Source organism: Lithobates pipiens, unplaced genomic scaffold (assembly GCF_037356315.1).
Source record: "Lithobates pipiens isolate NorthernLeopardFrog02 unplaced genomic scaffold, aLitPip1_a1.2 Scaffold_19, whole genome shotgun sequence".
NCBI lineage: Eukaryota > Metazoa > Chordata > Amphibia > Anura > Ranidae > Lithobates > Lithobates pipiens.
The window spans coordinates 417,920,950-417,938,113 of record NW_027507764.1 but is presented as its reverse complement, the minus strand read 5'-3'; the positions used below and the strand labels follow the sequence as shown (position 1 = coordinate 417,938,113).

General features: G+C 35.2%; 1 protein-coding gene across 2 annotated transcripts; it reads left to right on the top strand.

The window, feature by feature from the left end:
- Positions 1 to 1,000: 1,000 nt before the first annotated feature.
- ADCYAP1 (adenylate cyclase activating polypeptide 1) lies at positions 1,001 to 11,747 on the top strand. Of its 2 annotated transcripts, XM_077492534.1 has the most exons (5): positions 1,001 to 1,767; positions 2,001 to 2,105; positions 4,723 to 4,857; positions 5,404 to 5,499; positions 9,028 to 11,747. In XM_077492534.1, exons 2-5 carry the CDS (start codon positions 2,002 to 2,004, stop codon positions 9,212 to 9,214), a joined length of 522 nt encoding a protein of 173 aa, XP_077348660.1. In that variant the 5' UTR covers positions 1,001 to 1,767; position 2,001; the 3' UTR covers positions 9,215 to 11,747. The 2 variants fall into 2 exon arrangements, with proteins under 2 accessions (XP_077348660.1, XP_077348662.1); XM_077492536.1 differs by lacking the exon at positions 5,404 to 5,499 and having other exon boundaries at positions 1,004 to 1,767.
- The last annotated feature ends 5,417 nt before the right edge of the window (positions 11,748 to 17,164 follow it).

Sequence of the window (17,164 nt, the reverse complement as noted above, 5' to 3'; positions counted from 1 at the left end):
TTGTAAATGTCTTTGCCAGTATTATTTACGCCGGAACAGTATGTTCGAAGCATATTGTCTAGGGAGGATCTTGGTGGTCTACCCACGTAACTCGGGTGTTTGTACGTCATTTTCTGTAAATGAAGAGGGAAAAAAAAAAGGAATGGACAGGAAAAAGCAATATTTAATGTTCAAAATGCTTAATGGGGGATTTCCCCTAAGAGTCCCATGTAAAATCAACAGTTAATCTAATATTTCCTGGTGATCAAGCTCTGTACCTAAATAGAAAATCATTGATGTTAAATATTAGTCTGTTGTTTTTTTATGTCTTTTAAAGCAATAATACTTTTTTATTGTAATTTCACACAAGGCTTTCTTTGTTACAAATAAACAATTTCAAGAGTGGATAAAAGAGTATTTTTTTTTTATCTGTACAGTTGGTTTGATCATGTCTGAAAAATGATTCAAATCACAGTGCTTTTAACAAGCAGCTATTTCTTTTCAGCACCATCACCAAATGAACAGCTCCTTTAATTAAACCCACTGAGATTTTCACAGCCATAAGTGAAATCTGTCAATTATTATCTCATTTAAAAAATTAAGTATTTAAGGAAACTCTTGAGATCCTTATAATGCTTTAGCAGATCTGTGATTTTCACTTAATTGTTCCTGATGTGTGCTCATATGTGCTTGAAGCACACACATAGAATTCTAGCTTTAGTATAAAATGAATGTAATTCATCACTTCATAAACATCTCCTAAAACCTTCAATGCTTTTCTGGATTAAACTTTTTTTTTTTTGCAGTTTACAATGAAAACTGTTTTCTTCTGTCTGTCACCTGTGCTGTCAGAAATAATTAACTGGAACATTTTTGGCAAAGGAAAAAAAAAAAAAAGCACAAATGTGGTTGAAATGAACGTAATGTGTATGTCAGAATATTTATAAGAAAACTTGACTGTGATCGGATCATCTGTGAGGAAAGATGAGAATTGCTATTATGTTCCTAGAGGAATTGGCCTGATGACGTCTTTTCTGATACCGGATCATTACGTGACTTACACTCTGAAAAAAAGGGAAGCTGTTTGATCCATGGATAAAAATGCGAGCACCACCGAATCACAAACAATAGCTGGTATTTAAAGGTAATATGCAGACAAACGTTGACAAAGCAGGCTCTTCCTAAAGTGGCGTTTGCAGTATATATCTTTTCTTGCTGCATGTGTGTATATATATAAATATATGTATATACATACAAGAACGGAGGGCTGGTCAATTTGAATTGCAGCACAAGAAGGAGAAGAAGAAAGCATCTAGAGAAACGCCTCAGGAGAAGTATCTTAGAGAAGATCTGATCTCATTGTTAGCATCTCAGCCCAAGACTCATAACAGGCTGCACCAGGCTCTCCTGCCTCCCTGGCTTACTGCTTTTATAGCTCACTCGTATTTACTTCCCAACAGCAACAGATTCTTGCTTTTTTGTTTCTTTCAGTTACTTTTTTTTAGCTAGGGAGGTTGCATTTTTTTCTTGATTTTGCTATTCACCTGCTCTTTTTCTCATCTCATCTGGAATTGAGCTTTTTTTTTTCTACCCCTTGGAACTGTGGGTTGCTTCAAACTTTTAATCAGAATAGCAGTCAGTCTTCGTGTCATCCTAACCTGTCAGACAAGGCAATGCAGACCGCATTCTAAGACTGCACGGAAACTTGCAACACTTGGCTTTAACTTGGAACCCAATTTATCACTTGTTTTTTTTTTCTGCAACACAGTGGAGTTTTTCTTTTATATGGTAAGAATTGTGCTTGCTTTCATATATTACTCACTTGATTAGTGTCTGCAATTAAATAAGCATTTTTTTTTAAATAATTATGATAAAAGATAATTAAGAGAATTGTGTATGAGTAAACATTATGCTTGCCCTATTTGAATATGCATTGATCTAATTGAGGTCAAATCGCACATCGATCTGAGTTATTGAGAAGTGCTTGTTGAAAGTGTTTCCTCCACTTCTCTCACCCGCAGAATGACAATGTACAGGAAAGCACTGCTCGTCTGGCTATTGGTGTACGGGATAATGCGCTGCACTGTCCACTCCTCACCTACGGCACTCAAGTACCCAGCACTTAGGTATGTACAAAACTAGAGGCAATAACTGTCATGAAAACCTGTAATTATTTTAAAAAGTACATTCATACAAATCCAAGGTAGATTTTAGGTGCACACAGCTACTACAGCATCAATGAATCCAGAAGGTATATCTCAGGTGCACACAGCATCAACATATCCGCAAGGTAGATCTTAGGTGCACACAGCTACTAAAGCATCAATGAATCCACAAGCTGTGTTTTCTATTGTTTTTCTTACTCTGCACAATGTGTGGCAGTTTCTGAATTAGGATAAGTCCTGCAAAGCATGTGATTATCCATTATGTACTAGGATGCCAAATTCTCAAGTGTACGGATATACAGGTATCCCATCTCTTTCATAGAATGCTAAGGGTTTAGCTACGTTTAAGACAGGAGCATGAAGTTAACCCCTTGTTCACTGATTCCTCATTTGCAGTTATTTGTTTTGCAATAAGACAGTTGCCAACATGGGGTTAACCTCATGCTGCTAAGCAATAAAAACATCAAGTGAAATTGATCCATTAGACTGAACTTCCCAATAACATAAAACTAAAAAAATCTATTCTCATGTCATATATATATATATATATATATATATATATATATATATATATATATATATATATATATTATATATATATATATATATATATATATATATATTTATATATATATATTTGCGTTATTCATGTAATACATCCTTGCACAAATCTTTAACTTTCTAGCTTTTAAATCCAAACTAGAGAATTTTACATATGATATCTGCATGTAATATCAGTGATCATGCCTCTTTAAAAAGAAAACTACAAGAGTCGGGGAAGCCCCCAGTGCTTTATCCATCTAGTACTTGCTAGCTCTGCCGATACAGAAAGCTGCAGTGCTGCTATTGTGCGTTGTATGAATTAATTAGATGATTACATGTTTAGAATATATTGAAGTTGCCAGTAAAACAGTTGATGTGATCAGTGAAATGTTCAGGTATTCCTTGATCTGTATCAACTTAAAATATATTTATAAAAATGTGATAAGTTCATGATCTGGACACAGGGATGTATTTATTATACAAGCAGCATTGCATAGACTGCTCACTGCTATACTGTGATAGACATAGAATCATAGCTTGTCTAATTAAACTGTTCCCTACAAAATACATAGGTTAGAAAAGGACAAAATACAAGTCCATGTTTTTCTATTATTAGCAGCAGTTTTAGAAAAAAAAAATACTTTAGTTAACAATGATTTTTCTTCTTTTCCGTTCCATGAGACACAAAACATAACTTAATTGTTGTTTTTGTTTAAATAATCACTGTTTTTATTGCTTTTGTCAGTCATGCCTTTGTTTTGTCTGTGATTTATCCCATAATCCAGTTACTGAGCTTATAAATAATTCATTATTTGCTTTTAAAATTGCTTACACCTTTCAATATAACTATTGTTTTGCTAAAATAAACAATATAAATATTTAGTGATATTAATAAAGACAGCAGAGAGCTATGCAAATATTTTTCTTAAAAGAAATGTAAAAAAAATAAAAACTTAATATCATTAAACAATATAAAAAGACAATATTTTTACAACTGCAATTTTGCTCACTGTTGTGCAGCTCTAATTTAATATTGTTCTTTATGAATAAATAATTTGTATACTTGTTTCTGGCACATGGCTCCTATCATCCATGTAGAGGGAATCATGGAAGTTGTAGTTCAAGAAGAGGCAAAAGACCAAAATGCTGTCTATGTTTGTTATGATTAATGACAGCTGTAATCATAGTGTGTTTCGGTGTGTATTTTTCTCTCTCTCCTTGGCTATGTTAATTTATATAATGCCCAATATATTTTGTGTATAGTACTGAGCATCTGACACAGCTAAACTGTGATCCAGATTTAGCAAGAGTAAAACACTTTTGAAACATCTATTATTAATAACGCTGCCAGAGCAAACTGACAGAAATAGCTTACGGTGACCTACATCTCAGCTGATACAAAGTAAAAAAAAAAAAATCTTAAGGAGGATCTTGGCATGAAAGCAAATGAACCCGTCAAAGTCAGGACCCAGTCTGTCCAAATCTACCCCTCCTTCTGCAGGGAGAATCCGGGTAATGATACTGCTAAGTATTTTCAGTGCTTTGTGGCCAATGCTTAGTGCTCTGATTTAATGTTTGGAAGCTGATAGTGTGTTTGATGATGCTGTTCTGCCAATAAAGAGAAGTTGGATCTCTTAAACCCCCCCCCCCTCAAGCATTTCTAATCTCCCCCCTTCCTCCCCTCCACCTCCTATCTGCTCTCAGTTCCCTGTACTAATGATTGTAGGATTTGGCAGCTAGCTCTGGCCCAGCCCCAACCTCAGGTCAGCTCACAGATGGGCTGCTCTTGTTATTTCTCTCACGCCCACCTACAGATTGATAGGGTCTCAGGGGGTCTTTTTCCATCAGCGTCTGGCATATCATCATTGAACAATATTCAGAGAGAAAAGACCAGTAATGTAGACACTAGAAATGAATCTTTGCCAGGGATTACATTGCTCTGAAAGCCACTGATCAAGTCATTATGCATTTTTTGATTAATTAAGAGGCTTATAATTCATTCTCCTTTCTGTTTTTTTTTTCCTTTGCTCATTAGGCTTGAAGATGAAGTATATGATGAGGACGGTAACACTCTACCAGACTTTGCTTTTGATAACAATCCGATCGGCATCGGAAATCCAGCCTCGGTCTTTGACGATATGTACTCGTTTTATTACCCAGCGGAAAAGAGGTGACTACAGAATTTTTCCCCCTAAATAACTTTAATCCTATATAAACTGATTTGTTGCATAGTCATAAATAACTGAATAAAATCTGAAAACACAGTAATACTGTTTCCGTCTCATGTCAGATCGTAATGAAAGTTCTGCATTGCATCCAAATTATTTAGTAGGATAAATATATTTAAATAGAGAAATGGAAATTAATAACATTCAGTGCTAATCAGATGGCATCTTGCAATTAAGCAGCATTCTGGGAAATAACAAAACTATATATATATGTTAATGCAAGAGAGCATTGTGATACAGTGATGAGAGATGGGGGGAGGAAGGGATATTTCATGTAGAACATGTGAATGGGAGTAAAACATGACCCTGTGACAAATCAGCCTAGGGATAGTCAGGAAGCTATAATGGGCAGCTACACCCACCCCTCCCTTTACAACACACACACACACACACTCCATTGAGATATGCTTCTTTCTTGAAAACAACACATGTTGATGTCAGATTTCCAGGAATCATCTTTCCTTTTTTTTTTTTTTCTTTACTGTTAGACATGCTGATGATCTATTAAACAAAGCCTATAGGAATTTACTGGGGCAGTTGTCTGCGAGGAAATACCTGCATACTCTGATGGCCAAACGCTTAGGGTAAGGCTGTGCTCTTAAAACATAGTATGTGTGGAGATCCTGAAAGAAAAAAAAGCCACAAACATGACTCCAAATAAACATTTAGTTTAAGTTAACACTTACCTATATAATAAACTAGTGAAGATGCACAAAGGGCAATAACCTTTAGCAACCAATCAGAATTCCATATCAATTTATCCCACTTTGCTTTCTGTCCTATTGTGACCATTGTGACCGCCATTAATGATGAAAAGAAATGCTTCCTAAAGGGAAAAGCATCACTCAGCATCCATTTCCAATATATGGAGTTTAAATGTCAGGATATTTATTTTTATCATCTGCCTCCATTCAGTAAGACTTCTCAGCTTCACTCCAGAAATTCAATTATAGTAGGCTCTATTATTTATTCCACTTGGCTCTGCATTTAAATTCTTTGCGAATGGAACACTACCCTTTTATCGTCCAATATGTCAGCGCTCTTCCTTTGGAATATGCAGTAGGTTATGTACCTTTCTGCAGTATAGATTTCTGGGTTGGGTAACATTTTAATAATGCTCTGGGGAAGGCCTTGCTTCATACTAATGAATAATTCATATGATGAATATATTGTCTCCAAACTGTCATCCTAAATTATCCAACTTCATCATCACCCTATGTGGATTCCTTTTAGTTAGTAAAACCTGTGACTTCCTGTGTCAGAGTGTTACATGTGTTGATTTTGTTAATTTCTCCTTTAAATTTACAATGGATGCAGTGCAAACCAAGAGCTTAATTTAAATATTTCTATGGGGAAACACACAGACACACACACACACACACACACACAGACACACACAAATTGTGTTATCTAAGTAGGAATGCAGTTGCTCATATAATGGTGATTTGTATTGAGAAATATTTAGGACCTCCATATTTAACAGCCTAATGATGCACTTGTCAGGAAAGCTATTAAAAATGCAGGAGAGTTGGTCTGACGTGTAGCACATCTGTGAAGTTTGCAGAGAACCCATTCCTCTTGTAGAACACTTGCCTGACAATGTTACTAGCCTGTGTGGCTTTATGTCTGATGTATCAATTTTTTCCCAAAAGTAATGATTCACCACTTAGTTAACTGAAAAAAAAAATGTCTGCCATTCAAGGGACACTAGGAAGTTATCCCAGACCTTCTTCCAATCACTACATCCATGTGCTGCCACATATTTCACAAGATGAGCATAACTCTTTTCATACTGTTGACAGTGAATCTCTAGAGGCAATTATGGTAGCAAAAGGAGGGACAGCCCTGTAGTGATTGGTAATGAGACGGAAGCCTTTGGGAATTGTCTAACATGAGGATCAAGGCATAAGGATGCTTAATGGAGCCTGGGTAGACACCGTGGCAGATGTTTGTACCCTTTGTTCAGGATTTACACAGCAATAATTGGCTTTGACATTAAGATATTTTTCTTGCTTTTTGCCTCCTGAAAGTGATAAGACTTAATTATATACAAAAAACACACTGCTGATGTTGTGACATCAGAATATAATGCCGTACATTTTTGCATTCTGGTGCCAGAGGTGATAAAATAGAATCCTTTTATAATAATTTATGGCCTCTGTGTTGCAAGGCGAGATGGTACATTGTCAGCTGCATCTGTTTTTAGGCCAGAATAAATCAGCAAAGGGGGGATGAATCAGATCATGAAGATGATCTATACAGCAAATTACTTAACAAACCCAGTTTTCTTGTTTAGCTTTTTAAGTGTGACTAAACTGCTAATAGATAGCAGACAGTAACTTTAATTATCCAAAGGCAAATAGGCCCTTTGCTTTGCAAGGGAATTTTCCATGACTTTAGTGAACGTGATGAAAATTCGCTTTGCAAAGAATACCCAATCACATGCAAAAGACAATTTAAAATAAAAACAGTATTTTTTGCTTCCACATTAATAGATAATGGACTTTAACAGAGCTTCACCCCATTCCTAAAGCTGTGGAAAAATGTCCATGCAAAGTAAAAATTCTCTTGCACTGTATACAGCCTATTTGACTTAAGTAAATTAACCTTGCAATATCTCAAAGTAGTTCATAATAAAATACATAAAGCCACTTTTCATCTCCAATACAAGATAGGGTAACTTAGATATTTTAGTATATGTAAATCATTTCATAGTACAAAAACAACCTGTACATGTGCCAATTAAATATAATAGTAATGTTACATTAATTAAGAACTTGGTACTCTAAGGCACACATTTTCTAGGAGGGTTAATAGACAGGTGGCAGCTGCATACATTTTAGAAAAAGGGCCTGCCACTACTAGATATGCATCTGAGCTCCATCGGTAAAAAGTTAATAATACCTGAGATAAACTCACATTTCAGGGTATATTTAAAAAAGAGTGAATGAGGTATTCACCAAATATTTACTGCAGGCATATCTTCCTCACACATGTATTTTAAATGACAGTGATTTATTTGCAGTGAATATTTGGCAAATGTCACATTAACTGATTTATAATTATGTCTCCTAGCATTGCCATTACAATCTGAATTTGTTTGAGGTATGTGGCACTAACATAGTGAGATAAATGAAGCTCCTTAATAGTATTTTACTACCTAATTTTTTACTACTTTTCAGCAGTCAGAGACCTATCTGCTTTACCCATGTTATTAAATCAAATGTAAATGTCTGACTGGTGATGTGGATTAATGTATAGCTTGTAATATAGCACCCATTAATACATGAGTTCAAATGAGCAACTTTTTAACTCTATAGAAAATAACATTTTAGTTCATAGTGATCTGTGTTTACTGTAACTCTCCACTTGAAGGTCAGTTTTGTGAACATTGTTAGTGGAGTGGCATTTAGAACTCTTATCTGACACCACTGTAAGTAAGGTGAGATTAGTGCATTAATATTGATTACCTCTGTGGTCTGCATCTTTTTTTCTAAAAGTTCCCCTGGGAAAAAAAAATCACAGACAGGATAAGCTACCCTATCATAAAAATAATTTATAAGCTTTCATTCTCCTTCTTTCATTTTTCTACAGCATGCTTGAATCTGATTAGTTTCTTGAAGGCAATGGACTGTCTGAGACAACTCCTTCCTTCAAAACTTTGATAAATACGCTTGGAATGTATCAGTATTAGGGTTTAGATATTGCAAAATTCTGTTGTAAAAGTCTACAGCAAATCCATTCAGTCTTCCTCCAGCCTTCTCTGCTAATTGGGAAACCCTCATAGTCTGGAATGATTGAATTGGTATTGTTACCTATAGTACAGAAAGAGTTAGCCACAGGAGGACTATTGGATTGGTAAGATGCCAGATCACAGAAACTGGGTTACAACTGTTAATAATATTAATACATCTACTTTATGTCATCCCAAAGAATGTTTGAGTTCTGTTTTAAATGTGACTTTGCAATTTCAGGATAAGTGCACAATAGGGCATGCTAAATATCTAAATTTTAGGGTACTCAGTAGCATTAATGTGGACAGAGAGAGCTGGTTGGATGCAGTGTAGAGAGATTCTACCGTAGTTCGCAACTCTTGCTTTTTCCCATTGCAGTGCAGTGAGTAGCAGCCTGGAAGATGACTCGGAACCCCTATCAAAACGACACTCAGATGGCATCTTCACTGACAGCTACAGCCGCTACAGAAAACAAATGGCTGTCAAGAAATACTTGGCAGCAGTCCTGGGGAAAAGGTATAAACAAAGAATTAAAAATAAAGGACGGCGAGTAGCATTCTTGTAGCGATGAGCAACCAGCCACCCTGTGTATACAGCCCCAACAAAATGAAAAAAACAAAACAAAAAAAAATCATCTCCAAACTGACTGAACAATCATCGCTCCTGTGTTATCTACAAACATGTATTTATGTATGAAGTAAAGCCATTAAATGAATATTTTGATAATAATATTGTTTTTCTTTTGTATAAAAGCACTAGAGAATGCACAGATTTACTTTGTGGACCAATCAATAAGATATATATATATATATATATATATATATATATATATATATATATATATATATCTATATATATATATACATATATTATATATAAATATACATAAGTGATAGGAAATGAATATAGAGTGTGCACAAAATGATAATTCACATGAGCTGTTTATGTTTTTTATAGAAAAAGAAATAGAGAAAAAAAGACAATCATTGTTTTGAATATTTTGCTCCTATTTTTGTAACTTGAAATTAAATGGATAGTATTTTTATCCGCAACAGGGTTGAGAACATTAATTTTATTTTTTTGCTGATGGTCACAGACAATGATGACCTAGTGAACCTAGTGCAAGGGTTTATAAGAATTTTGGAGAAGCACTGAAAGAGATTGGAGGTTCTGCCCTTGGTGAGTCCTAGCACATGCCCTTTTAAGCTTTCTAGGGGCACTGTTCCTCCGTTTAGATTTCCCAACTGTTGTGCTGTCTTTAATTTTACATTTTTATGTTTTTATGTTTCCTATATAGTCCCCTAATAACCCAGCAGCTCTACCAAATTTATGGACTTCTTTTGAGATCCTTTTTTTTTTGCATAGTCCTAAACCCTAATTTAATTGTTGATCTTCTTACTGATTGGACTAGGTCACATAGCAAAGAATTCTTGGCAAAGTGGCAGCATACCTGCTGCTGAGTGGCAATGGGCTGTAATGTATAAAGCTTAAGCAGAAAAGATAACATGGTGTTGTCTATTACAAAATAAACCAGTGTAACCCCAAATGAGACTGGCTGGTTTGCACAACTCCTCTGTATTGGAATGCCAATTTGAAATCTGGAAATAAGTAAAGCGCAGTCTAAAGGAACTGCCCAAAATGAAGTACATGGCTATGGACCTGTCAACAGAGTTGGGAAGTAATGAACAAACTACTCCTTGAATGGGTCCATTACCTCACTGACAATGGGCAGCTTGGTATTGGAACGTGATACAAAGTATAATGTGTTTCTCTCCAGTGCTGTCCATGCTTCTCATCCTGTGAATCAACCAAAATATTTCTTCAGCTCTATTTTAAAGGTTTCTTTCTATCTCTGTCTTCTTGTAGGGTTTTGCCTCTTTCTCCCCTCCTCTTCACCAATTTAGTACTGTTATTCCTTGAATCATTTACTTCAAATATTGTGACAAAAAAGTGTTATGTTTATGCAAACTCTTGTAAAGATAGGATCCCCTGTTGTAGCTACTACTAAATAATTATGCACTACTACTAAAGTTTTGTTCCTTGTTTTTTGAGTCTTTAAAAGGTAAAATGTATTTTTCTACATTATGGCTATTGCTTAGTAAAAAGTTATTTCATAAAACCACGTTTTGTCATATATACACTATATATATATATATATATATATATATATATATATATATATATATATATATATATATATATATATATATCATGTGTAGTATTCACAAAGCTTCTATGGTGTTAAAAAAAACACAAAGAAACTGAGGTCTGAAGCAACATGCGTTGTATCATTCCCATCGTGATCATGTTTTTGTCTATATACATGTTTAGAGAGAATGTAAATACTTTTTTTTTCTTTTGACTTAAAATGACATAAAGAGAAAACTTCATCTGAGTCACCAATGTCTAAATGAAGAACAGGAACACTGCTAGAGAAAGTGTAACAAAACCTTTCAGCTTTTTCTTCCTTCGAGTCAGATCAGAAGGTGATGAATCAAAGGAGCTAGACTTGAGTTCCCTATCGTGGCTCAGCACTGCCAGCTGATCCTATTGCCAGCAGTAGAATTGCACATGGGAATTCAATCTGCACCCAAGTCCTGTGCATGACATCAGTCTTTCATTTTGCATTCTCCTCAAGCAATGTGACGTAGGATGCAGTTTGCAGCTTTCGTGCCTTTCCTCGCCTTTTAAATCGCCACGAATCACAGATGGCTTTTTAGTGGCCCTACAATGCTGCAACACATCAGCTTGTATTGTAGACTCTCACCTGTGTTTGTTATTAGTAGATAGGGTTATATTGTGTGTTAGCTGTAGAATTATCATAGGGTTAATTTTGCTTTCCTAGTTGAATAGAGTAGCTACTGCATCATCTATTTAGTATTCAAACCTTTGTATAATTTACAGCAAAGCCAACAGCCTTACTAAACAAAGTGGATCTAATATACTACGATCTGCATAGATGTAAGTCTATTTTGTGTGCAACAGAAATATTAATATCAAAGTGAATTTATGACACACCTATCTAGAACTAAAAAAAATGATTAATGCTATATCAAGTGTGCAAAGCTTGTGTTAATAAATTTTTGTAATCAATGCAATTTTGTCTACTGTTTGAAAAGTAAGTTAAATGAAATGACATTTGTGCATTGACTTAAAGCTTTAGCTCAATTAATTTTTTATGTTTACATTATTTTATTTGGTCTTTAAAGTTGAAACTATATTGGATATGTTTATATGTACACAAAATTAATGGCAGTTTTTTGTATTTGTTAAGACTAATATGTTTTTTGGACATTGTAAATATTAGTAATTAATACAAATTAGATCTGTTCAAATACATTATGCCAAAGCGATCATTAAATATACAGTTGATTATCTTGATTTTAAGATTTGCCCTGGTTCCCCAGTGCCTTTCCTAAGTTGAGTTTCTGTACTGTAAAGAGGATAGCATGACTATTTTTTTTTTTAAACTGGCATATATATATATATATATTTATTTAACATCTTATCTTGATTTTCACCTTACATATACTCTGATCTGAATACAAGTGTCTATGTGTATGGAATTTTTTTTTTCCAAATATAAAAAAGATCAGTGGAAAGTATATTCCCAAAGATTCTAAAAGTTCCATCTTAAGTGTTCCACATGAGTATTTACTGCATTGACAGTCAAGTATCTGATGATGGAAGTAGAATGACGTAGACTATGAATCTCTTCTGCAAGAAGACTGATGTGAGTGCATATTATAGGCGAGTGATGCTGGAAATATTAGATTCCATTTTTAGACTCCATGGTCTACTGGGAAAAAACACAAGCCTGTCTGAGTAATCCTTGTGGGTTTAATGGATGGCAGAATACATGGCCGATGATACTCTGTTATCTCTATCTATTGAAAAGTAATCTTTCTCCTAACCAACCAAATTACAGAGTAAACCCCCATTTCCATGTTAAGTAATATTATAGCGTTCAATACTAAGAAAAACAAGCCTATACTTCAATGAACACATCAGGTGTGTGCACTATGGCCTGTACTGAATCAGCTTTATACACGGCAGTTTAACAAATATATTCCTTAAATAATGATAGGAAAAAAGGTAAACTCTCAATTTCTACCTGCAGTAAGCTTCCACAACTAATCCTTTAAATCTATTCACAGAATTCAAATTACCTAAAGGATATAATTTATTTGAAAGCAATGGGCACCCTATTTATCCCATGCATTTTAATGCTGTGAAATTGCATGCAATATTAATTATGTGATTTGAACCAGTATAGTCAATGGCACTGAACTTGCCTTTTTTTTTTTTTTTTTGCAGTTTAAGTTCCCATAATTATTAAGGCAAAAGCTATGTTTTGCATTCAGTTTCACCAAAGGTGCACAAGTGTGAACATAGCTGTAGATAAGAACTACATTGTTGGAATTGAAAGTGAACCTACACTTAAAATCTAAAGCTCACCTGTCTAACAGACATTCACAAGTACAGTTTATGTGACACTCAATAAATAAATGAATCTATAGCATACTGTATAATTCCCGATTAGAGACAGCAAAGCACTATGTGAAAATAGCTGGAAACAGCCTGTTTCTCTAGCCTCAGAGGTTATTAAGAGTTTGATAGACAGATCCTGCCCACTTCTGCTTCTGATTATTGGATTACATAGTTGGTGTCATCAGGAGGTGGGGTCGAGGAATAGGCAGAGCTGTGGAATGTGTGCTATTAGTGCTATAGTATGTCATTCACAGATGACTTGTCTCAAACAAATGCATAGGTAAGGCTGCCTCAAGTCAAGGTCCTCTTAGAAATAAAAGAAAAATTAAAAAATTTCCATTAACTAATCATTATGGTTAAATACACGTTAGTTTTCACTTTGTCACTGCTTTAAATTCAATACACATTATCTTTCATAGAATTACATTCCCATGGATTAGCCACAGCACAGAACACTATTATTTTACTACTTTTTTACTTTTTTTTTTTTTTTTTTAGACGTAGGCAATGAAATGGTAGACATAGAAAACTTAGGTAAAAGGAGTGTGTCCAAAAGTTGATGAAATAAATATTTTAAAATATTTGGGCAAATATTTAGAAATAGTTGCCCAAAAATATGACTTGCCTTTTTACCTATCCAGACATAAAAACTATAACCATACATTTATATTATATTATAGACACATAGGGTTTGATTTACTAAAATCGGAGAGTGCAATATCTGGTGCAGCTGTGCATGGGAGCCAATCAGCTTTTAACTTCACCTTGTTCAAGCTTTGATAAAAAAACAAAAAACTGGAAGCTGATTGGCTTGTAAGCAGAGCAGCACAATATTTAGCGTTTTAGTAAATCAATTCCATATAAACATTTTTTTTCCAAATGTATAAACATATCTTTAATGACTATTTGAATTAGGCTGTACTTCAGAATCAACAAGTAGCATCTTTTTCTAAAGCACACCCAATTCCAAATTATATAATACCACTTTTAGATGCAAATAGGGAACATTGCTCACCTGATAAGTATTTAACATCTCAGCAAGACATTATTGTACTGACCTGTCCTTCCAGTTCTGTTGGTCTATAATGTAGTTATCCTGGAGTGCACTTGCTGGTGAATCTGGAATATCTGCTCAAGGCACATTGCTGCCTCTCACAAACACAAAGGCTGAAAAATACAATCGCAGAAACTTTCACTAAACTGCTCTCTGTTAACTGTGATGTCATTGAGCCTAATGATATCACAAACAGTGGTTTTAAGGGTAGAATGTAGAAGACTAGTAATAGTTTTAATTTGTTATATTTTGTGATGGCAGCAGATCCTCGTTTTTTCAGTAAAAAGTTTGTCACAGCCACCAACTGGAATCAAGCATTAATTGAAAGTTTGAATGTGATTGGTGACACAAGAAAAAGGAAGGAAATTACATAGCACAGGTTTCAGGAAGTGCACTCAAAATGACCTCCTACTAAGGATGTTAGATAGTCAACATTAGCAGCTCACTGTTTGTTTTCGCCTGTTGCTTTTGAAGTTTAGTAAGACGTTTCTCATAACCACCCATTATAGTTAAACCTACCTTGCAGGCTTTGATGTGATTGGGGATTGAGGGAAGCAGACACAGAGGAAATTACACAACACTTGTTTCAGAAACTGCAGCTCTGTTGCCCTCCTACTGCAGTGTGTGCTTATTTTTCAGGGGATTAAAAAGAACTCCGATTACAACAAATGAATTAAACATTGTCTCTGTGTTTATTAGATAGCACTAGTAGTTCGCTATATGCCTTCATGTGTTGTCTGGAGGGGCTTATTCTTTTTTTAAAGAAACTTGTGGCAATATAATAGAAACATTTATTTATTTTTAAATTAAAAACAACTATACACGCTATACATTTTCTACTAAACATCTTGTCCATTATATACTCTTGAAGTTGTCCTGATTTGTAGGTTTACTTTAGGCTCCCATTGACTGGAAAGAATATTCCCGACATAAGGTGAGTGACACGATTCCTGTGCCCTGGATGAAAAAAAAGTTTTTATTATTATTACTTATATAGTGCTCTCAATTTACACATCACTTTACATATCTATTGTACATTCAGATCAGTCCCTGCCCTCAAGGGGCTTACAGTCTAAGGTCCCTAACTCACATTCATACACATTAGGGCCAATTTAGACAGGAGGTGACCAGCATGTCTTTGAAGTGTGGGAGGAAACCCATGCAGGAACAGAGAGGACATGCAAACTCAAGGCAGGTAATGCTGTGGTTGGAATTCAAACCAACAATCCTAGTGCTGCTAGGCAAAAGTGCCTCGAACAACACCAACAAGAAATCTGTGAATCCCAAAAAAACGAAATCACCAATAAAAACCACAAATCTCTATATACTTATACATCAAAGTAGTTAATATTCAAGCAATATATATACTCAAGTCCATATGTCCATGCATTTATAGATATGTGGAATAAGAAATATATATGCAAAAAATGTTGAAGATATTAAAATGAAGTGCACAACATAATTATAATTGTCTCTGTGTGTGACTTCTTAATTGTTCCCACAACACTGTGCTCACAAACAAATCCGTGGTTTGTGCACCCTCCACCAGATGTGCTCTCACCTTAGGGGTATGACCACGCTTTTACATATGGTCTATGAAGGCTTGTGTCCTTTCTCAGAGCACTATGCACAATCCAGATCAAATGGTTTCACTCACAAGCTTCTGATTCCTCTGATTCAACCGTACATAAAAGGAAAAAATGCTAAACATAGCACTGGACTGGATAGCACAGCAGAGACTGGATTATCTGTACATAGGACGACAATAAGCCGTACGCTCCATAGAGTTGGGCTTTATGGCAGAGTGGCCAGAAGAAAGCCATTACTTTCAGCAAAATAAAAAATGGTACGTTTTGAGTTTTGAAAAGACATGTGGGAGACTTCCAAAATGTATGAAGGAAGGTGCTCTGGTCTGATGAGACTAAAATTTAACTTTTTGGCCATCAAAGAAAGCGCTATGTCGGGCGCAAACCCAACACATCACATCACCCAAAGAATACCATCCCCAGTGAAAAATGGTGGTGGTAGCATCATGCTGTGGGGATGTTTTTCAGCAGTCGGGACTGGGAAACTGGTCAGGGTTGAGGGAAAAATGGTTGGTGCTAAATACAGGGATATTCTGGAGCAAAACCTGTACCACTCTGTGTGTGATTTGACGCTAGGATGGAGGTTTACCTTCCAGCAGGACAATGACCCAAAACACACTGCTAAATCAACACTTGAGTGGTTTAAGGGGAAACGTGTAAATGTGTTGGAATGGCCTAGTCAAAGCCCAGACCTCAATCCAATAGAAAATCTGTGGTCAGACTTAAAAATTGCTGTTCACAAGCACAAACCATCCAACTTGAAGGAGCTAGAGCAGTTTTGCAAGATGGAATGGGCAAAAATCCCAGTGGTAAGATATGGCAAGCTCATAGAGACTTCTCTAAAGCCACTTGGAGCTGTGATAGCCGCAAAAGATGGCTCTACAAAGTATTGACTTTTGGGGGTGAATAGTTATGCACACTGACTTTTTCTGTTATTTTGTCCCATTTGTTGTTTGCTTCACAATAAAAAAAAAAAACATCTTCAAAGTTGTGGCCATTTTCTGTAAATTAATGGATGCAAATCCTCAAACAATCCATGTTAATTCCAGGTAGTGATTCAACAAAACACGAAAAATGCCAAGGGGGTGAATACTTTTGCAAGGCATTGTATTTACAAAAATGTGAGGGGTGTACTCACTTTTGTGAGAAACTGTAAGTATTCTGAGTAAACACAACAAAATGGCCAATACACTTCTGCATTCTAAAATTATGGTTTATGATTTCCAATCAATAACATATTCATGTAAACAAAGAATAATTTAACAGTATTGGATCAATTATTGTTTTTTTATTTGCATCTGGAACTATTTCACAATAGAATAGCATTCATTTTATAGGGTGACAACGATTCCCATTTATATAGGATAATGTGACTAAAAACATC